Genomic DNA, 23,897 nt, shown 5'->3' with positions numbered 1-23,897 from the left:
AAACGCATTTGTGTTGTGTTCATGCCATAGTAGAATACAGAAACCCTTGTTATTAGCGACACCTAATAATTAGTCTACAAGCTTTCATTTTTTAAGTTTCGTTACATGCTGTTCAGACATTGACAATAATATTTATTTTCATTTAATACTTGAAAAATGTCCCTTTGTCTATAGAAACAAGTAGCTGACTTTTGCCAAGCAAACTAACGTCACTTGTCAGCTAGCAAGTCAAGTTCTAGAGCAGCTTTTTCTTCTGTCCTGTAATAACATTCAGTGAGCAATATCTGATAGTATATATTTTAATACATATTTAGCGCACAAAACAGCTTCTTTAATTTTTTTGCAGTTGGAAGATGGAACCATGGACAAATTAAAGGTTTCTTTCTCTCAAAAATGGAAATTCTGTCATTAATTACTCACCCTTGTGGCGTTTCACACCTGTAAGAGCTTCATTCCTCTTCCAAACACAAATGGAGATCTTTTTGATGAAATCTGAGAGCGTTCCCTCCATAGGCTGCAACGCAACTTATACATTCAAAGCCCAGAACGGTAGGAAAGACATCATTAAAGTTACTCTATGTGACTTCAGTGTTTAACCTCAATTTTTTAAGTGACGTGAGTGCTTTGTTTGCACAATAAAACATAATTTACAACTTTATTTATGAAAATATTGATCTGCATTGTGTGTTCACGAGAGCAGTAAAACGCATTTGTGTTGTGTTCATGCCATAGAAGACTTGCATCAACACAACGCACATGAGTGAGTGTTCAACATGTGGATAAATGTTTGGATAATAGTTTTGGAAATAAAGTGGTCAATTATGTTTTTGGTGCAAAAAAGCACTCACGTCACTTAATAAAATTGGATTACTTAATGATAAATTTAATGACATGGATTACTTAATGATGTCTTTCCTACCGTTCTGGACCTTGAATGTGTACGTTGCATGACTGACTGTAGAGGGACAGAAAGCTCTCGGATTTCATCAAAAATATCTTAATTTATGTTCCAACACAACGCACATGAGTGAGTGTTCAACATGTGGATAAATGTTTGGATAATAGTTTTGGAAATAAAGTGGTAAATTATGTTTTTGGTGCAAAAAAGCACTCACGTCACTTAATAAAATTGGATTACTTAATGATAAACTTAATGACATGGATTACTTAATGATGTCTTTCCTACCGTTCTGGACCTTGAATGTGTACGTTGCATGACTGACTGTAGAGGGACAGAAAGCTCTCGGATTTCATCAAAAATATCTTAATTTATGTTCCAAAAATGAGCGAAGGTCTTACAGGAGTGGAAAGACACGAGGGTAAGTAATTAACAACAGATTTTTTTGGGGTGGGGGGTGGGGTTGTGAAAGAACACAATATACAAACCTGAAATGTCCAGAAGCCTGGTATTGAGGAAGGGGCACATTCGGGACTGGTTCCGCTTCAGGATCAAAGACACCATAATCCCAACGGTCTTAGAGAGACCAGTGAAGAGCTTGGGGAAGTGGTATAGGGCAGACCTCAATGATAAGTGGGGTGGGAGGGAGATGATTATCCAAGTAGACACCTGGATGACATCCTTAGAGAAGAGCGGCCTGCCTACCTGGCAAATACAAGGCCTGGGGTTACCAGCATGGGGTACTTCCTAGACTGCTCTGGCGTCTGCTTGTTTATGAGGTACCTGTCTCTACCGTCAAGGGATTGAAGAGAAAGATTAACACCTAAGGAGGTGGCTGGGTGTCCCAAAAAGCTTCTGTTCCATTGGCGTGTACAGCACAGGCAGCAAGCTGCAGCTGCCAGTGACATCGGTGCTCGAGGAGTATAAAGCAACGAAGACATGCCAGGCCATGATGCTGCGAGACAGCAAGGACGAAAGAGTATGCCAGGCAGGCACTGTGGTCAGGACAGGTCTTAAGTGGTCAGCCAGCAGAGCACTGACGGAGGCTGAGGATTGGCTGCAGCATGCCGACATCATTGGGACAGTAGCTCAGGGCAGGCTTGGGCTGGGTTGCTTCACCAGAACGAGCTGGAACAAAGCTGACTCAAAGGAACGCCGCAGCATGATACAGAGGGAGGTCCGTAAGGCAGAGGAGGAAACCATGAAAAAACAGGGCAGCTGGACAAGGTGGGAGGGCGTATGAGAAAGGGCCCTGACATGGCAGGATGTTTGGACCATGGAAGGACGCCGGATAAAGTTCTTGATGTGTTCTGTCTACGATGTTCTGCCTAGTCCATCAAACCTCCATATTTGGGGGATGGCAGAGAGCCCCAGCTGCACATCATGTGGAAAGCAAGCCAACCTTGAACATGTCCTCTCAGCATGTCAGTCAAGTTTGGCAGATGGGAATATGATAAGTTCCTGTCTCAGTTGGCGGATGGTGTGGAACAGGCAAGGAAGAAGGTTAAATAACTTCCCGACGGGCACCATTTTATCCAGTTCGTCAGGACAGCAGAGAGCACTGCAGCAGGACGGAGGAGTAGAGGGGTCCTGGACTCAGCAAATGATTGGGAGATGCGGGCAGACCTGAAGAAGCGGCTCAAATTCCCAGAGGAGATAGCACACACTAGCCTCAGACCGGATATTGTCCTCTGGTCTAGAGGCACCAAGCAGGTGGTGCTCGTAGAGTTAACAGTACCCTGGGAAGAAAGGATGGAGGAGGCCCACGTATCAAAGTATTTAATTACAAATTACATTAGATTTTTTTTGTCCAGCAAAATACAAAATACATATTTATTTAGTAATTACATATGTATTTCAAATACATTTAATTAAAATACTGCCCATCACTGAAGTTCGTATTTATTCTTTGGAGTCTCCAAGTATCAGTTACACACAAACATTGATAAAAAAGCAACAACAAGAGTTTCTCAAGGCAAATGGTGAATGGTGGCTAGACAGCCTTTAAAAAAAGTTTAAACAAGTGTGAAGGTTATGTAACTCTTATGTGATTTGGTTCTTGACCAGAAAGATTGAGTGGAACGGAGCAGACGTTTGAAGGACAGACAGATGTCAAGCAACATTAAATGTTTATTAAAGTTTGAATGAACACAGAAAATATTTTTTTTCCCTTGTCTCATTTACCTTACTCAACTTATAACTGAAGTTTAGTCGTATAACCAAATTAGCGGAGTCATTTGAACTCAATAAATAAATAAATAGTTCAACCAAAAATTTAAATTGACTCACCTTCAAGCCATTAAGACGGAAATTAGTTTTTTTTTTCATCAGATTTAGCAAAAGTTACCATTAAATCACTTGCTCACCAATTGATCTTCTGCAGTGAATGGGTGCCATCAGAATGAGAATCCAAACAGCTCATAAAAACATCACAATAATCCACAAGTAATCCACACCACTCCAGTCCATCAATTAACCTCTTGTGAAGTGAAAAGCTGCATGTTTGTAAAAAACAAATGCGTGAAGATGTTTTTAACTTCAAACCGTTCCAGCTAAAATAAAAGCTATAATCCATAATAACGTTTCCTCCAGTAACAAAGTCGTCTTATCTGAATCAGGAGAGAAATATGCACAGATCAAGCAATGTTTACAAGCCAAAACAGTTTTAAGCAAATATGTGATTGGATTTTGAGAGGACAACAGGGGATGGACTTTGTTACTTGAGGAAGTGTTATTATGGATTATGGACTTGTATTTTAGCCAGAAGCGATAGTTTGAAATGAAAACATCTTGATAATAGATTTATATTTCTTACAAGCATGCAGCTTTCGCTTCACCAAATGTTAACTGATGGACTGGAGTGGTGTGGATTATTGTGATGTTTTTATCTGCTGTTTGGACTCTCATTCTGACGGCACCCATTCACTGCAGAGGATCCATTGCTGAGCAAGTGATGGAATGCTACATTTCTCCAACATTTCTTTACAGTGTTCTTTAGTTCATGACTTTCATCTTTTATCTCCCTGCTTGTCCGTAAACAAACATGTTGCTAGGCAACAGGCCCCTGCAGTCGTGCTGGTGGTGGTTGTTAACGGAGGGTCTCGAGCCAGTATTGTTCCTGAAACGCTCCCCTCCCCCTGAACCAGGAGTCTGAAACACTCTTCTCCAGCGGGAGGAGGAGACACTGGCTTTATGAAGGCCACAGCACTTACGGGAACGAATAAAGAACACATTCCTATAGTCCATCCTAAAGGAATGTTTACACCATTCCCTTATAAACTTCTATTTTCTCATCTGGGTCTCGTCAAATGTTTGTTCTAAAAGAATGTTTCTCAACAACAACAAAAAAAATTGTCTTTAATGTCTCCTACACAGTAGTGACATTAAATACTGGCTTTTGTTAAGATATTCAGATATTTCTCCTTAGGAAAAAATACTCTCCTCTAGAGTTTCAGGAGAATCTCATTATAGCCTCAAACTGCAGATTTGCAATCGAAAGTCAGAGATCTCAGTATGAACATTTCTCATCAAATCATCTGAGCTGCTATTCAAATTCATTATGTGAACTTCCCTGCTAACAAAAATATGTTTTGCTAATGTACCATTAAGTTATTCAAAATGTCAAGTTTTTAAAAGGTTTTATTTTTGGAACATAAAGGGAGCGTTCCATATTATCATTTTGCGAACATAGTAGGAATGTTACTTTTGAACATTTTCTGAACATTCTGAAACAACTAGTAACATTTAAAAAATGTCTCTGAAAAAAGTAGCGTTATTCAAAATGTCCAGTTTTTTAAGGTCTGGTTTCAGGGCTTAGACTAAGCCAGGATTAGGCCTTTAAATTAAAGGGGTCATATGATGCGATTTCAATTTTTCCTTTCTCTTAGGTGTGTTACAAGCTCTTGGTGCATAAAGAAGATCTGTAAAGTTGCAAGACTAAAGTCTCAAATCCAAAGAGATATTCTTTATAAAAGTTAAGAGTCGGCCACGCCTACCTAAAACGGCTCGTTCTAACACGCCCCCACATGTCTACCTCACTATGTGGGAAGATTTGCATAACGCCGCCCAAATGTTCACGCAAAGAAAGAAGGCATAACTTTTATTCTCGCTGTAGTTTTGTTGTTGCTGCCGCCGCCATGTCGTGAAGGCGCTGTGTGTTTCGTTGTGAAAGCGAAACTACTTTGTTTGGCCTTCCAAAAGAGGATGATATCCGTTTCGTCATGCCTAGAGCTTATCCGTGCTGGTTGTTGAGGAAATACTACAACTTCGTGCTGTGGATCGCCGGATCAGCTTTCACCGTGGACGAAGCGGAGTCCAGCCCGGAGTCGTCACATGTGGTTGCTGCAAGCCCGCCGGACACTCCTTCGTCGAATCCGCCGGCCGCACCGTTCTCGAGCCGGTCTCCGCTCACTCTAGCCCGCTGTGTGTGACGCTGTGTTTTGTTGTGAAAGCAAAACTACTTTGTTTGACCTTCCAAAAGTGGACACGACTAGAAATCAGTGGTTAAATTGTATTTACAACACTGTTCCAGAACACTTCAACCCAAATATTCAGATGTGTGCAGCACATTTTATGGAGGACCGTTTCCTGATCCTGGGAGAGAAGACTACAATGCCGGCTGTTCTGACTCACAGACTGTAAGTACGTTTTTTTATATTTAAAGAATTTGCCACTGACGATTCAAACGCGAGTTTTGAGCAGTGTAGAGTAGCACTTGTTGTTTGTCATTTCTCCGATCACAAATGCAGACATGGTTTTATGTTTACGCGGCGCGATGCAACGCAACGCGTAAAAAGACAGTATAAGTCATTATAATCCATAATTATATCCCCACTGGATGCAACAAATGCCTAGTTTATAATGGGTTTTCATGTTTTTGTCTCGTCGCTCCGGCCCGGGACACGCCATCACAATATGGTAAGGGGCATAGCATTCCCGTCACACGCTTGAGGTATTCGGCCAATCACAACGCACTGGATAGCTGGCCAATCACAGCACACCTCGCTTTTCAGACCGATGAGCTTTGTAAGAATCGACGCTTTTCAGAAAGGCGGGGCATAGAGGAGAAACAATAATGTACAGTATGTGGAAAATAATGTGTTTTTTTAACCTTAAACCGCATAAACACATTTCATTACACCAATACACAAAATAATGTTCTTTTTAGCAACATCATATGACCCCTTTAAGACATTTAAGCAGTGGGTCACGCTTTATTTTAAGGTCCGATTCTCACTATTAACAAACCATTAACTATGACTTTTGCCTCAATAAACTAAACCCCTAATTTGCTGCTTCTTAATAGTTAGTAAGGTGGTTGTTAAGTTTAGGTATTGGTAGGATTACCAAATAGGGATGTAGAATAGGGTCATGCAGAGTATGTGCTTTATAAGTATTAATAAACAGTCGTGATACTCTCGTGAATGGCAGCTGACTGACCCAGAAGAGATTTTTGTTGTCTGCACACAAAAAATATTTCGTAGCTTCATAACATTACGGTTGAACCACTGATGTCACATGGACTATTTTATTGATGTCCTTACTACCTTTCTGTACCTTGACCATGGTAGTTCCATTGCTGTCTATGCAGGGTCAGAAAGCTCTCGGATTTCATCAAAAATATCTTAATTTGTGTTCCGAGGATGAACAAAGGTCTTACGGGTTTGGATGAGGGTGAGTAATTAATGACAGATTTTTCATTTTTGGGTGAACTGTCTCTTTAATAATAGGCACACTAACAAGCAACTAGTTAATAGTGAGAAATGGTCACCATACTAACGTGTTACAAAGACATTTTTTTTTAAATGTGCCTTTTAGAAAAAATATATACTGGTGTGCATCTTGATACAAATCAATGGCAATGACAGATTTTAAGATATGTTAGTGCAATCAGTTAAACCTTGTCTGTGAAACCAGGCATAAATGTTTTAAAAACATTTTTATTCGTTATGCGAACGTTAAGGGAATATTCCATTTGACTGCATTATGGGAATGTTACTTTTGAATATTTTATGAACATTCTGAAGCAAGTAGTGACATTTCAAAAAAGGTAAAAAAAATAAACCTTCCATGAACCCTGTATGTTTTTATGCTGACATTAATAAAGACCAGATAACGCTGAGCAAACATTCTATTAACGTTGCCGTTCAGAACTTTGAGAGAAAGTTCTCTGTTAGCTGGGTGGTGACTCATTTGAGCCTCTTTTATTTTAAGAGAAACAACAGTGATACAAAAGTTCTCAGCTGTGTCTCATTGAGATTGTTCTGTGGTCATGTGATCTGAGAGGGGTGTGATGTGCTGTATTACTCTGTTCTGAGGTGTGTGTGTGTGTGTGTGTGTGTGTGTGTGTCTCAGGGCCCCTCTTTTTCTAAAGCGTATTTTGTGTGTATATGTGTGTATTTATGTATTTGTCTGCAAATGTATATTTATTTGTCTACATATAGTATAATTTAGAAACAGACTATATAGAAAATTTGTAAACAGCGCAATATCAACAAAATGTGGTTTTATAAATGCAAATTATGTAATATAATGTAATATTTAAATTCCATTTATATTTTTTTATATTTTGTATCATGTATAATTAAATATATTTTACAAAATATATTTTGTTATAATTTTATTATAATGTTTTAATATAAAATATGGGGTATAAATCTTTCTTTCTCTTTGTCTTAAGCTCCTGCAGAAGGTTCTGGACTGTCAGGTGAGGAGTTCTTCCAGAAGGTAAGAAACCGAAAGAGTTCAAATAAACTTCTAATATTATTGATATTATTATTGTCATTGGTATTTTATTATATTTTTTGTTAATATTTTGAATTTTTTTTTTTGCGGTTTTCTGGTCTTTTGTTAATTAAGGAGAAAGAAAAAAGTCACTGAAGTGATTTTGTCCCAAACACACAGAACGGGTTTGCTGTTATGAAGGCAAAACTAAGAGCTTTGAGATGCTAATGAGCCATTGTCTCTGTTGAATGGAGGATGTGAAGATGCAAATTGAGTGTCTTCTGAATGTGAGTTTCTCTTCCTCGCACACTCATTGTCTCAGGTGATGAGAGAAACACACACCCAGGTGAAATGGCCATCCAAGCTGAAGATTGGTGCCAAATCAAAGAAAGGTGAGTGCTGTCACACTCCTGTCATTATTTATTCACCCTCATGTTGGTCCAAACCTAAAAAGAGACGTTTAGTTGAATGTCCAGGCTGCTGTTTTACATACAATGACCAAAACGTTCCAAAGCACCATAAAGGTGTCCTAAAACTAGTAAGCATGACCCATGCACTGTATTCCTGGTATCTGGTTACGTGCAATTGCCTTTGCCATTATTGACAGCTCACCTGACGCAATGCAGTTTCATGCAGCAAGTCTGAATATGCAGATGAGGTTTAAGCTAAAGTTATATGGGTTAAAGCACAAAGTGTGCTTTGGTTTTTATGCGTAAACAAGATTTAGTTTGGGGACATAATTTGTATTTATTATTTATTTATTTTACTATAAATGCAAAATGCTCTCTTTTAGGATTGGGGCAGTTGTTATAAACTAAATATAAGACATTTATGTTAATTGAAATAAAAGAAACCATCTGAAATAAAATCTAAAAAACTTATTTTTATTTCAGTTAGGTGCCAAGACAACTTTTCTCATTTTTGTTTAGTTAAAGCTGAAGTACAAAAATTACAAAAAAAAAAAAGAAAAAATGAAAAGAAAAGAAAAAAAAAAATATATAAAAAGATATGTTTAGAAAAATACTTTAATATTTTTTTTTATATATATTTTTTAGTATTTTCTTTTTTTTATCGTCTGTAGTTTTTTTCTCAACTGACCGTTCGCAGCAAGCTTGATTGACAGGCAATCTGACCAATCAGAACGCAGATATTATGTGCCGCCGCTGCTATCCGCCATCTTGCCCGACAGCTATGGCCGGTCTCCATAGAAATCCATGTTCAAATTGGGTAAAAAAAAAGACTGAATTGAAACTTTTTTAATATATCTAAAGATAAAAATGTGCGGAGGATTAAGCTGGGCTGTTGTTAGCTGCCACAGTAAAAAATGTAAGTTAGCGCTTAAGTTAAAAACTGAGTGTGAAATAATAAAATTATATGTTAAAACGTATTCTGTGGACACAATCCCGTGAACTTCGCCCCGATCGGGAGCTCATCTGTTTCAATGCAGCTAACCTCGCTTCATGTCATCTTCCCACTCATTAAACTATGACAGGTCCTTTACTGCAAAAAGACGGTCACTACGGTCACTTTCATCTCTAAATGATGAAACTATGGTGCCATGTGCTTTTTTAGAACCATTTTCATAGGTTTCACGTTATATTGGCTTGGAAAATATGTAAATGTGCATGCCCAGTAGCTAGCTAGGGTTAGTTCACCCAAAAATGAAAATTACCCCATGATTTACTCACCCTCAAGATGTCCTAGTTGTATATGACATTCTTCTTTCAGACGAATACAATCGGAGTTATATTAAATAATGTCCAGACTAATCCATGCTTTATAATGGGAGTGGATGGTAGCCCAAAATTTGAAGTCCAAAAACTTGCACACATCCATTATAAAATAATATATCTTTTATATCTTCTTTTATTTTTATTTCATTTGATTTTAGTATTATTTTCATTTGATTTTTTTAATTAATTTAAATGTTTTATTTTATTTCAGTTGGTTGCGTCTTCATGCACCAAGTTTGAATATGCAGATAATATTATTATTTTTATAGCAACTATTTACTTTCTCAACAAATGTTTTAGTAAGTGTAATAACATGCACCGATGAATTGTTCACAATAAAATCAAAGGGGAAACTTTTTTTTTTTTCATAATATTTTGAAATGTAATGACTATCTCCATCTCTTAAATGATTTTTCTTTACTGCTGACAAAAATAAAGGCCATTTTTTATGATCCCAATCCACACATTTTCCACTGAATATGGAGTTATAGAAGTAAAATGCATTGTGATGATTTGTGTATTTCTGTTCAGATCCTCATGTGAAAGTGGAGGGGAAGAGAGCAAACGTTCTGGAGGCCAAACGCAAGATTTTGGAGCTTCTAGAGACTAAGGTGAGGTTTGAGCTTCCTTTGATTTCTCTGTTCATCTGCCCTGTGGCGATCTCACAGCAGCCCACCTATGCACAGGTGAATAAAGTCACGCTGAAGATGGACGTCACACACACGGAGCACTCTCATGTGATCGGGAAAGGAGGCGGGAACATTAAGAAGGTCATGGAGGACACTTCCTGCCACATTCACTTCCCCGATTCCAACCGGAACAACAGCGCAGGAGAAAAGAGCAACCAGGTACTCACTTCCCTCACTGTTGTAGCATACTGCTGTACACACTACACACTACGTGATTCATTTGAGTTTTATATGCAAATGTACGTAAGTAAGTATATACCTGCAGGTGTCAATCGCTGGGCCGGTTCAGGGGGTGGAGTCTGCCAGGAGACAGATCCGGGTCAGTGACTAACATTAATATTCAAGATATATGAAACATGTGGATTCAAACATGTGAATTTATAATCAGTATTCATATATTTAGATTTTTTTTTCTTTTATTTATTTATTTTAAAAGATTTTTAATATTGTTTAAGATGTGTCTTGGTTATATATCACCTCATAATTTGAAAGAAAGAAAGAAAGAAAGAAAGAAAGATCAAGACCATAAAAGGGTAATTAAACGCATTTTGTGAGGTATCAACTGATATGTATAGGTTGCACATCACTGAAAACAATATTATCACTCATTATTATTATCTATAAGAAATAGGTGTATTTTTTTCTTTCGGATAAGTTTTTGTTTGTGTTTTTTAATAGTATCTATTTTTTTTAATCTGTTTTAGTTTTTACTTTATTTAGTTTTAGTTATTTTAGCAAGAGAAGAAAAAAAGAGAAATGTTGCCTTGGCAGCTAACTGAAATAAAATAAGTTTAATTTTATATTATATTTTTTATATTTATATTATATTTTTATATTTTGTTTTATTTCAAGTAACATTTTATTCTTTAGTTTAGATTTTTTAGTTTTTTTTGTTGTTGATGTAATTATATTTAGATGATAATAACCCTGACAACTATCATATATAATCTTATAACGTAATGTTAATTTGAATTTATTAATACAATATTACAAATTAATGTTATAATATATAAATAATTAAAACATTTGTAAAGTATTTATACTTTATGGTAATTTCTGTTATGCTACCTTTAACTTTTATGATGCTTAAAAAAAAAAAATATATATATATAGTACTACAGCAATTAATTTTTATGACCATTAAGTTACTTAAATTTTTATATTATTTTTGTGATAATTTAATACATTTTAATATTTAATTAACATAATAATTACAATATAAATAATATACATATATTAAAATAAACTATTAATATATAATATCAATATTATATAACATATAATAAAATATTAAATTATAATATCAATATTAATACATTCATATAATATTACATATTCATATATAAAAATATAAATTTGTAAAGTTTTTATGCATTATGGTAGTATTTGTCATGCTACTTTTTATGCTGATTTACATTTTTTTAAATACTGTACTATAATAATGAAAATCTAAGCAGAATCACCATTACGAAAAATAAAATGTGACTCATTCTAATAAATATTCATTATATTCAAATATATGGCTTTGTATTCAAGATTCATATATTTAGATTCAAATATGTGTTTTACGGGTGTGTGCACGTGAATCTGATTTGCAGGACCTGCAGCCCCTGGTGCTGGCCTTTGACCTGCCTGTGACCCTTGTGGGAGGTGTGGTGTGTGACACGGGCTCGCCGGTGATTCAGCACGTGGCTCAGGCGTTCGGAGTGAGCGTCAGCTTCAGGACGCAGCCCAAACTCTACTGCAGCACCTGCAGCGTGAGAGGAACGCAGGGAAACGCCACTGCCGTCAAGGTGACGCTCACCATCACACACGACATTACGCCGCATGCAGCATCAATAACTGACCTTTGACCTCTGCAGAAGGCCACCTGCGTCCTGATGGAGCTGCTGCTGGGCGCGGAGGCACTGGCCGGAGTAACGGGGGTGATGGTGAGCACACAGCTGGACGTGACCTCGCAGCAGCACCTGTTCCTGTTGGGTCAGAACGGAGCCAACTTCCTGACCGTCATGCATCAGACGCACACGCAGATCATCCTGCCCGACCTCAGCGCTCCGCAGCACACACCCTCGCTGCTGATCCAGGGCACGGCCGACGGAGTGTGTGTCGCTCGACAGCAGCTCATGGTACAGACCTGTGTGTGTGTGTGTGTGGTGAGCTCAGTTTGGGGATATAATGGTCACAAGAAGTGAGATATAGTGTTATTTTAGTGTAAAAATTCTACAATAGTTTTTATTAATATTTTGAATTTTTTTTTTTTTTTGTGTTTTTTAATAAAAAAAATTAGTATTTTTGTTGTTTTGTAATTTTTATTTTATTTTTAAAAAAATGTCTACAGTATATAGTTTTTATAATTTTTTTTAATTTCAGTGTTAGTTTTAGTATATTTCTTTGCTTCAAGCTTTTGAAATGTTGCTTTGTCAACTAACTGTAATAATAAATTGAAAAAGAAAATACTCATAAGTTAATTTTTTTTTAATTTTTTTTTTAAATCTATAAATGCAAAATGTTTTTTAGGGTTTAGGCTAATCCAGTGTTGTTAACATAAACTAGAACTAAAAAAATTGATCAGAATAGAATAGAAAAAACTAAATGATAATTTAAATAAAATAAACTTTAATTGAAATAAAGTATAACAAACATTTTTTTTTTGTGCTGGGCAACGATTAATCGCATGTACTGTGTATATTTATTATGTATATTAGTGCTGTCAAACTATTAATTGCGATTAATCGCATCAAAAATAAAAGTATTTGTTAACATAATATATGTGTGTGTGTTGTGTATATTTAAGAAAAATATGCTATGTTTATATATTAAATGTATTTATATATAATATAAATGATATGAACGTAAATAAATACATGTAAATACATGTAAATATTTTCAAAATATATTCTGTATTTGTTTATATTTTTATAAACATAACAAGTATACACACATATATTATGTAAACAAAAACTTTTGTTTTGGATGCGATTAATCACGATTAATCATTTGCCAGCACTAAAATACGCACATATACACATATACACATGCACATATTTAAGAAAAATCTTGTTATGCTTATATATTAAACACATTTGTATATAATATAAATTCTATTCATATAAATATATACATGTGAGTACATGTAAATATTTTCAAAATATATACTGTATGTGTGTGCTGTCAAACGATTAATCGCAATTAATCGCATCCGAAATAAAAGTTTTTGTTTACATAATATATGTATGTGTACTGTGTATATTTATTATGTATATATAAATACACACACATACAGTATATATATATATATATTTAAATATTTACATGTTTATAAATGTATATATACATATTCTTGTAGCTTATATTATATATAAATATATTTAATATATATAAACATAACATATTTTTCTTAAATATAGACATACATTTGTATTTATATATACCTAATAAATATACACCGTATACACACATATATTATGTAAACAAAAACTTTTATTGCATTAGGAAATATCAAAGCAAATGTCATTTAATGTGAAAATAGAACACAGACACACAATTCTGACAGGATTACAACGTACAGTATGCTTAGTATACAATAAACAATAGACATTTGTCATGAAGTACATTTCCTCTGCTATGAATGAATGAATGTGACACATCTGGATGAGACTATATCCATGAGTTGGTCTCCTGCTGGTGTGATGTGTGTGTGTGTTCTCGTTCAGGATTGTCTGCCCGTCTGCCTGATGTTTGATTTGAAGGATGAGGGAGAGTCTGACCCTCGGAAACTCACTCAGATGATGCAGAAACTGGGTGTTTTTATCAGCGTCAAACCCAAGATCAAGCAGACAGCAAAGGTACTGCAGCACAGCTCCCACAATGCACCTGTCACCAAACACTCATGCATACAAATTCATAGACTACAATTACGGTTTCATACTTTTATTTGCCGGGTCATCATCTTAGTGTCTGTTTCCAGTCGGTGGTCGTTAAAGGTTTGGAGAGGAACATCGGGAGTCTTTACGAGGCCAGACGTCTGCTGCTGGGCCTGGACTCCACTGAGGTTTCCATGACGACCAAGAATGTGTTTGAGGTGACGACCAAGACCCCGGTGGACCCTCTGGTGGCCAATAATGGAATCACAAGCTACTGGATTAATGTACTAATGCAGCAGCTGCGCCTCACTGAGACAGGTGTGTGTATGTGTGTTTGTGTGTGTGTGCTTTAGTTTCACTCATGCTTGTTTGTTTTGCTAAATGAATGGTATGTTTTGTGTATGTGTCAATCTTCAGGTGCTGTGCCCTCTCCTGATGCCATGATTGGCTCTCTCTCAGGGAAGCCCCGCCCCTTGCCTCCTCCCGGATTGGCTGTTTCCTCAGAAGATGGACGGTTAGGAATCAAAGGAGTGGAATCCAAATTAGAGAAGGTTTGGATGAACATGATATTAATGATGGACATACTAGTGTACTGTATGTATATCACCTGTCTAGAACATGTGTTTGACCCCATAATTAAAATAAAGTAAAATAAATAATAAAATAAAATAATAAAATAAATACATAAATAATAATAGGAAGAATGTTTTATTTATAAAATATAATTACTAAAATTATATCTAAATTAATTATATTATACAAATTATGAAATTTGTAATTTATTAAATACAAATATTTATTATAATAATTTTAATATTAAAATATATAAAATAGCTTTTAAAATTGTAAAGTATTCATACATCATTGGTGTATTATTTGCTGCTTTTAATTGTCATGCTGATTTAAATAATACTTAAAAATATTATTAAATATTAATATTACTATTAATATTTATTGTTCAAATGTAATGAGAATTATAAATAATTGGAATTACCAACAAAACTGTTTAAAACTCAAATTTTCAGGTTCATTATGATCAATAGGATTGAGAATACAAATTTGTTTGACTAATAATAATAATTTCATAATATTAAAAAAATTGTCATTTTAAATAAGGTAATTCTGCATTTTTACATGCAGATTTGTGTAAAAATGTCTTAAAATTTGGCAGTCTAGTCAAATAATGAGATGTAATAAATCATGGTTGATGTAATTTCCAGTTCCTTTGACACTTTGCAAATGGAAGAAATGGAAAGTCTCGTTGAATGCATTGAATTGTGATATACAGTACAGGATCTCAAACAGTGTATAGAAAGTTGTATAGAAATCTATAGGATCATACTAATTGATGAGTTGATTGTACGAACTTATATGCTACTTATATATCTTCTATTTAAATATCCATTTAATAAAATGCTAAAGTAATTTACATTGATTGACTGTAAACAGTAAACTTTGATCGTGTAATTGTATCAGATTCCAGAGACTGAGGATCAGCCGACACAAGCAGAGACGGTGCCTTGCGTCACGCCACTTGCGGAGGTCACAGAGGTCAGAGAGGTCGTCGTCAAGCCGACGGTCTCATCGAGGAGAGGCAGCCAATCAGAGGCCTCGAGGGAGCCGAAGCCGCCGCTCACGCCGGAGAGGTAAAAGCCTCTGTCCTGAACAGACAGCGTTTGGACAGACAGTCAGACAATGCTCTGGATTCTGGTCTAGAATATGTGTGTGTGTGTTTCAGGTCAGTGAGAGTGGAGGTGGATGGTGTTTATCTGAACAGAGACAGACGCTGTAGTTTGAGAATATTCTCATCTGTAGACGCTAATAATGAGGTAAAGCACTTTCACATTTTTAAAATGAAAAGAAAACTGCTTGTTGTAAATGTATTGCATCTACTGTATGAATAATTTTTCAGAAAGACAGGTCTAGTCAGATTTAACTCTCAGTTACAAATCACAAATAAAGTCCTTTGTCTTACTGGTTTATTGAAACAGTTTTTGTTTGCTGTTTATTTGAACAGGATCATGAATATGAGAGAAAGAAGCTTCTGGCAACTCAAGGTTTGTATGTTTTTTATTGTAGGACTTAAAACATTAGTGTGAAAAGACGATTGATAACTTGATATATAATATAATATAACAGAAAATAGTATATTAAAATAAAATATATATTACATTTTATATAGAATATATAATACAAATGATGAAGCAAATTTAAAAAATGTTTTTGCAGTGTGGCTTTATTTTATGATAATTAAACACATTTTTATTTATTAATACTACTACTACTACTACTAAGTCATCTAAAAATATATAAAATTATATAAAATATTATTGTATTAGAATATACTGTGTATGTTTTTGTCTTTTTATAATTTTATATATTTTTATATATATTTATTTTTAAATAGTATAATATAAGAATTATATTTTCGAATTTGTTCAGTTTTATATACTTTTATTTGACCTATGTACTGTATATTATGAATATAATATACTGTTTTTAAAATAGTAAATATTAAAATTAATTTATAGAAATATATACAAAATATTGATTTATCTTGTAAAGTGTTTATACATCATGGGTGCATTTATTATGCATTATAAAAAAGAAGCTTCTGGCAACCTGAGGTTGTTATTTTTTTCAGGACCACAGGACAGAACATTCAGGAAGCATTAGTGCAGTTTGATAACGGCTAATATTATTATATTAATTATATTATATTATATTAAAAAAATAATAATACTTGTTATATAATAATAATAATTGTAAATTTCATATTTACTCCAGAGTTGTACTGATCAAGATCAGCTCGACAGACTGATTTTCTACATAATTTTCAGTGTCTCACATCAAAGTATATACTTTGTGTGATTGGATGTGACGATGAAAAGCCTTGAAGTTGAGTGATTTAAGTTCAGATTGTTATTGTGGGCCGTGGCTGGATGGACTCGTGCCGCCGCAGGCTCCATCTATTTGGCATTCATCATGCTGTATAAAGCTCAAAATGGATTAAAGAGCTGGAGTGTGCCAGGGAGGTGATATAGGGGAGCCATTTAAGCGTTACGCAGTGCCAGAGAGGGTGATAGAGGGACCCATTTCAGAGTAACACGCTGCCAGATTTATAATGGAGTGCAGCCACTCCACCCACTGAATATGCAGACAGATGAATAGTCACACACACAAAAACACACGGAGAAACCTGACATCAGATCATTCTGGCTAGATGACATGAGACGTGTGACGAGCTCCACTACATTCAGCTTTTCTGCACCTCTTTTTAATTGAGATACAAGGAATATTTGTACTTTAATTCTACTATAAAATGAATTAAACTATAAGAAAATTGGGTGTAGGATTTACTTTAAATCAGTTTTCACTTAGAAATTGATAGTGAATTTCACCCAAAATTACTAAGAAACGACAAATAACTAATTAAATTAAACATGAGATTTAGTGAGATGAAGTAGAAAAACTGAAATGGTAATTCCTTGTAAAACGTACTTCAACCATCTTTGTTTTATATATATATTTATATCTATATATATATACAGTATCTCACAGAAGTGAGTACACCCCTCACATTTTTGTAAATATTTTATTATATCTTTTCATGTGACAACACTGAAGAAATGACACTTTGCTACAATGTAAAGTAGTGAGTGTACAGCTTGTATAACAGTGTAAATGTGCTGTCCCCTCAAAATAACTCAACACACAGCCATTAATGTCTAAACCGCTGGCCACAAAAGTGAGTACACCCCTAAGTGAAAATGTCCACATTTTATTCATATGTAATGTCATTAAAAATGAATATATGTATATTAAAATATATAAAAAATATTATTTAAATTTGTAAAGCATTTATACATTATAAGTATACTTGTTTTGTTGCTTTTTTTGTTATTGAATAAGAAAAAAAAGAAACATGCTTCAGATATAAGATTGTCCTATTTTTTTCTGTTTACATTTTAATTTTAGTGAATTTTTAGTAATTTTGTTGTGTATTTTGTCAATTTTGTTATTATTTTATAATGTCTTTATATTTCTTATTCATTTTTATTTACATTTGAGTTATTTTAGCACTTCAAGTTAAACTAAAAAACGAGAAATTATGCTTTGCCAGCTAATTGAAATGAAATAAGTTCAATTTAATATTTTCATTTGTTAACATTTATTTTAATGTTTATTTTATTTAAATTTTTGAATGGTCTTAGTTTTTAATTTTAGTTTTAGTTAATGATAACCCTGCTACACACTCCAGAAACTGATACAGTGACTTTTAAATAAACTCCCATTCAAACCACTTCATTCACACACACACACACATACACACACAGAGAGAGAGAGAGAGATATGTGGAAAGGTAGCAGCACATTCTTCTGCATGACTGCTTTTGATTAAGTTGCTTAATTAGGTGGCAGGTGTTTAATAATGCAGGGGGATTCACACACACACACACACACACACACATACACACACACACACACACACACACACACACTTCAATTAGAGCTGCTGTTGTATGCCAGTGTAAATCTGGATGCGGTTCTGAGCGTGTAAGGTTTCCAGGCATTCACGATTTTGTGTGGGTTTCAAAATGCCTGTGATTTAATCTGTGAAAACCTGTGTGTGTGTGTGTGTGATAGCCATGCAGCAGAAGCCCGTGGTGACTGAGGTTCGAACCCCTACAGACACCTGGAGTGGCTTGGGCTTCTCCAAATCGATGCCCACTGATGCTGTGAAAGAGCTGAGAGCCGTGAGCCGCCGCTGCTACAGACCCTACCACAACCAGCAGGTACACGCATCAATATTTAATTCACATTTATGCATTTAGCAGCCACATTAATCCAAACTAATTTAGGAGCATAAGCACTTTGTTAAAGAGCCAACAATGTTCACTCATTCCACCAGAGGGGATCAGAGAGGGTGAAGGTTCTGGAAAGTCACTTTATGCCACGTTATGAAAGAACAACTAGGTGCTTTGACCGTAGCTGGTGGGGGGGGGGAGACTTTTAGCTTTCTAAATGAGGACATATTATAAACTTTTGTGTCTATACAAAGCTAATTTGGCTTTTCAAAACTCAGTATCAAAGTTCAGCATGTGCGCCGTCAACACAGTAGCATCACAGCAGTGAGTTTTGCACCAACAAACACCACTCACATTTTCTTCCTGACATGTAAAAGTTGTTTTTGACAAAGAATATACCATATACACCAATTTTTGGTTTGTTTATTTGTGTTTTGATTAAAAGTGACAGTAAAGACATTTATAATGTTACAAAAGATTTCCATTTCAAATAAATGCTGTTCTTTAACATTTTCATCAAGGAAAATAAAATGTTTCACAGTTTCCACAACAAATATGAAGCAGCACAACTGTTTTCAATACTAATAATAATCAGAAATGTTTCTTGAGCAGCAAATCAGCATATCAGAATGATTTCTGAAGAATCATGTGACACTGAAGACTGGAGTAATGATGCTGAAAATTCAACTTTGATCGCAGGAATAAATTACATTTTACAATATATCCACATAAAAACACATTTTAAATTCTAATAATATTTCACAGTTTTCACTTTTTTGATGAAATAAATGCAGCCTTGGTGAGCAGAAGAGACTTCTTTCAGAAACATTGAAAATCTTAATTATTCCATTTTTTTTCTTTTGGGATTTTCTCCTCCTTAACATAGAAAAGAGCAACAAACATCTGCGTTTTGTTCCACAGCAGACAAAGTCATACAGGTTTGAAATAACATGAGTAAATTATGACAAAAGTTTCAGAGACTTCTTTCAAAAACATTAAAAAATGTTACCGACCACAAACTTTTGAACAGTAATCTTAGCTTTGCCGTAGCAATAATGGAATGAAGTTCATCAAAGTTACGTTTACATAAACGTGTAACTTCAAATTTCCTGAGTGTAAACATATTACACGCAAGTGTGTGTGTGTGTGTGTGTGTGTGTGTGTGTGTGTTTGTACTAAATGACAGACTGCACAATTACCCACCTGTGTGAGTGTGTGAAGGGTATATGAAAAGATTCATTTCTGATCGGTGGAATACAGTGAGTTTGTACACACACACACACACACACACACACACACACACACGTTTACTTAGCATTCCATAGGCGTAATGGACCGTATATTCTATCGCTCTACACCAACCCTACACCTAAACCTACCCCTTACAGAAAACTTTCTGCATTTTTACAATTAAAAAAAAACTTGTTTACTTTATTTTTAAACCAGTTTTACAAATGAGTACGTCCCCAAAGGGAGGTTTTTGGAGATTTTGTCAGGTTTAGCTCACTTTTGGGTACAAATTTGTCCCCAAAATATGGTTAAGTAGGTACACACACACACACACACACACACGTGTCTGTCATTCAGAGCAGTGTAATCATGGAGTAAAGTCTCTAAACTCCAATCACAGATGTGTATGAGCACACAGTGAGCAGCACATCCCCGTTCCCTTCACTTCCACCCTCATTTCCTCTCCGCTGGGATAATGAGACTCTCTCAATTAAAGATCTCAATGGAAGCGGTTTAGCGCCGCACTGCAGCACTGATTGAATCTGTTTTTGATTGTTACTGCTGTTTGAATCTCATTATTTCTGAGAATAAGTGAAGCCCTGAGTCAAATTGAAAAGTTATTGAAATCTGTTTGTGATGCTTTCTTTCCATTGTGCTTTATCTGTTAGTAAAGGGTTGTTCAATCAAAGATGAACCTTTTGTCATCATTTACTCAAACCTTTATAACTTTCTGTCTGCTGTGGAACACAAAAGCAGATGTTTTGCTGCTCTTTTCTATGTAATCAAAGCAGACAGTGATCAGGAGATGAAAAGTCTTTTCTATATGAATATATTGTAAAATGTAATTTATTTCTGTGATCAAAGCTGAATTTTCAGCATCATTATTCCAGTCTTCAGTGTCACATGATCCTTCAGAAATTATTCTACTATGCTGATTTGATGCTCAAGAAACATTTCTGATTATAACCATTGTTAACAACAGTTGTGCTGCTTCATATTTTTGTAAAAACTTATGCATTTTATTTTTCAGGATTCTTTGATGAGTAGAAAGTTAAAAAGAACAGCATTTATTTGAAACAGAAATCTTTTGTAACATTATAAATGTCTTTACTGTCACTTTTAATCAATTTAATGTGTCCTTGCTGAAGAAAAGGAATGGTAGTTAAGATTGTAAATTGTTCAATTGTAATTATATTTCACAAAATTTCATATTTTATATTTTACTGTATTTTTAATCAAATAAATGCAGAATTGAGGTGAGCAGAAGAGACATACAGTCTTAAAAATAAAGGTGCTTCACGATGCCACAGGAGAACCTTTTTTGTATAAATGGTTCCATTAACATCTGAAGAACCTTTCTGTTTCACAAAAGGTTCTTTGTGGTGAAAGAAGGTTCTTCAGATTATAAAAAGGTAAGAAAGAGATGGTTCTTTGTGGAACCAAAAATGGTTCTTCTACGGCATCGCTGTGAAGAACCCTTTGAAGCACCTTTATTTTTAAGATTGTACAGTAGTAAAACTTGCTGTGTCACATTTAGGCACATGTCCTTTTCAGATTTATTATTATTATAATAGTAGTTTCACAGAAGAACGAAAGTTGTTTTCATTTCTGACTTTTTCATAAGGTTTTTGTCTGGTTGTAGTATTAAATTATTGTATACAATTCATTGAAGTATTATTGTTATACTTATTTTATTATTCGACCTTGCCACAGATATAGTCTTTAATTCTGATATGCCATTAAATGATAGATAGATAGACAGATAGACGGACGGACGGATAGATAGATAGACAGATAGATGGACGGACGGATAGATAGATCGACAGATAGATGGACGGACGGATAGATAGACAGATAGATGGACGGACGGATAGATAGATCGACAGATAGATGGACGGACGGATAGATAGATAGATCGAGGATGGATGATAGATAGATAGATGGATAGATGGACAGATAGATGGACGGATGGATGGATGGATGGATGGACGGATAGATGGATGGATAGATAGATGGATGGATGGATGGATAGACGGATAGATGGACAGATGGATGGATGGACGGAAGGATGGATGGATAGATAGATGGATGGATGGATGGATAGACGGATAGATAGATGGATGGATGGATAGACGGATAGATAGATGGACGGAGGGACGGATAGATAGATGGACGGATGGATGGAGGGACGGATAGATAGATGGATGGATGGACGGATGGATGGATAGATAGATGGACGGACGGCTAGACGGATGGATGGATGAATGGACAGACGGAGGGATGTATGGATGGACAGACGGACGGATGGATGGATGGACGGACGGACGGACGGACGGACGGATGGATGGATGGACGGACGGACGGACGGACGGACGGACGGACGGACGGACGGACGGACGGACGGACGGACGGACGGACGGACGGACGGACGGACGGACGGACGGACGGACGGACGGACGGACGGACGGACGGACGGATGGATGGATGGACGGATGGACGGACAGACAGACAGATAGATAGATAGATAGATAGATAGATGGACAGATGGATGGATAGATGGATGGATAAATAGATAGATAGATGGATGGATAGACAGATAGATAGATAGATAGACGATAGATGGACATATGGATGGATAGATAGACGGATAAATAGATAGATAGATGGACGGATAGACAGCTAGACAGATGGATAGATAGATAGATAGATAGATGGATGGATAGACAGATAGATAGATAGATAGACGATAGATGGACATATGGATGGATAGATAGACGGATAAATAGATAGATAGATGGACGGATAGACAGCTAGACAGATGGATAGATAGATAGATGGATGGATAGATAGATAGATAGATGGATGGATGGATGGATGGATGGATGGATGGATCGACGGATAGATGGACAGACAGACAGATAGATGGATGGACGGACGGACGGACGGATGGACGAATGGATGGATGGATGGATGGATGGATGGATGGATGGATAGATAGATAGATAGATGCACATTTGCACACAAAAACACACACATACTGTGAATATGTTCTCTGGTCTGTCAGATCGATTACCAGACGTTCCTGACGCTCTCTGACGAGGATTTGAAGGAAGTGGGCGTGAACACGTTTGGAGCGCGACGCAAGATGATCCTCGCCATCACGGGTCACTCTCATTAACCAAACTGACGCAGAACTCCACTTGATCATCTTAACATATGGTAGATAAATATAAACACTTGATGAGTTTTCATTTGAAACTTTTCCCCCTCAACAGATTTGAGCAAAAAGAGGAAGTTTCCAGAAGTGTCCAGCATGAAGTCGGGATACCTGGAGGGAGGCGCGAGCGGCCGTCTCCCGTGGATCATGAACGAGGACGCGGCTGCCAAGAGTAACCACTGGTGACGGGACGATGTGACCGCTATAGAGCTTCCTATAATGCCCCTGGGGCCGGTTTGTGCTTCCTGTCATGTGGCCCTCTGGGACCAATCAAAGTGTGACATGATAGATGATTTCCATATAAGACAGAGAGGACAGATGTGCTGTGACTCTCTGAGGAAACATGCAGAGAAGTGTGACCTTCAGCGTGAACCGACCGACTGCCTGGCCAGAACCCACACTTAGTATGCAAGTCTCTGACTCTCTCTACCTCTGTTTCTCTATCTGCTGCACTTCTATGCAAAACTTCATTTCCTTTATGTATTGTTCAAATATGAGAATACTGTACGACTATGCTTTAATGTCAGTTAAATTTGGATCTTTCATTAAATGAGAACCAAAAACACAAAGTTTCCTGTATTAACTTGAAATCATGTTGGATTTTAGAGTTGTGGTGACAAAAATGAATCAATAATAAAAAGTACTTACTGTACTTTTACTGTAAGCATACATTGATTACATGATTACATGTAATGAAATTATTATTATTTTAATGTAAAGTTTTTGTGAGAAAAACT

At 35.9% G+C, this 23,897-nt stretch overlaps 1 protein-coding gene across 1 annotated transcript; it reads left to right on the top strand.

Annotated features, from left to right (window-relative positions):
* The first annotated feature begins 1,391 nt into the window (after window positions 1–1,391).
* LOC107588397 (protein bicaudal C homolog 1-B-like) lies at window positions 1,392–23,665 on the top strand. Its single transcript, XM_016276469.1, has 20 exons — window positions 1,392–1,638; window positions 1,780–2,125; window positions 2,446–2,673; window positions 4,045–4,208; window positions 7,578–7,624; window positions 7,944–8,013; window positions 9,886–9,965; window positions 10,041–10,202; window positions 10,309–10,362; window positions 11,642–11,836; window positions 11,906–12,169; window positions 13,757–13,888; window positions 14,011–14,224; window positions 14,324–14,457; window positions 15,383–15,552; window positions 15,645–15,735; window positions 15,924–15,963; window positions 18,553–18,701; window positions 22,993–23,107; window positions 23,219–23,665. Exons 1-20 carry the CDS (start codon window positions 1,392–1,394, stop codon window positions 23,344–23,346), a joined length of 3,030 nt encoding a protein of 1,009 aa, XP_016131955.1. The 3' UTR covers window positions 23,347–23,665.
* The last annotated feature ends 232 nt before the right edge of the window (window positions 23,666–23,897 follow it).

The sequence above is a fragment of the Sinocyclocheilus grahami genome, unplaced genomic scaffold (genome assembly GCF_001515645.1).
Source record: "Sinocyclocheilus grahami isolate Dianchi unplaced genomic scaffold, SAMN03320097.WGS_v1.1 scaffold102.1, whole genome shotgun sequence".
Lineage (NCBI taxonomy): Eukaryota > Metazoa > Chordata > Actinopteri > Cypriniformes > Cyprinidae > Sinocyclocheilus > Sinocyclocheilus grahami.
This window is presented reverse-complemented; position numbering and strand designations above follow the sequence as displayed.

Coding starts and splice junctions, on each gene's coding strand:
- LOC107588397 (XM_016276469.1), top strand. CDS start 1,392: ATGTCCAGAAGCCTGGTATTGAGGAAGGGGCACATTCGGGACTGGTTC. Junction 9,966..10,040: donor TGGAGCTTCTAGAGACTAAG/GTGAGGTTTGAG, acceptor ACCTATGCACAG/GTGAATAAAGTCACGCTGAA. Junction 14,225..14,323: donor GCTGCGCCTCACTGAGACAG/GTGTGTGTATGT, acceptor GTCAATCTTCAG/GTGCTGTGCCCTCTCCTGAT.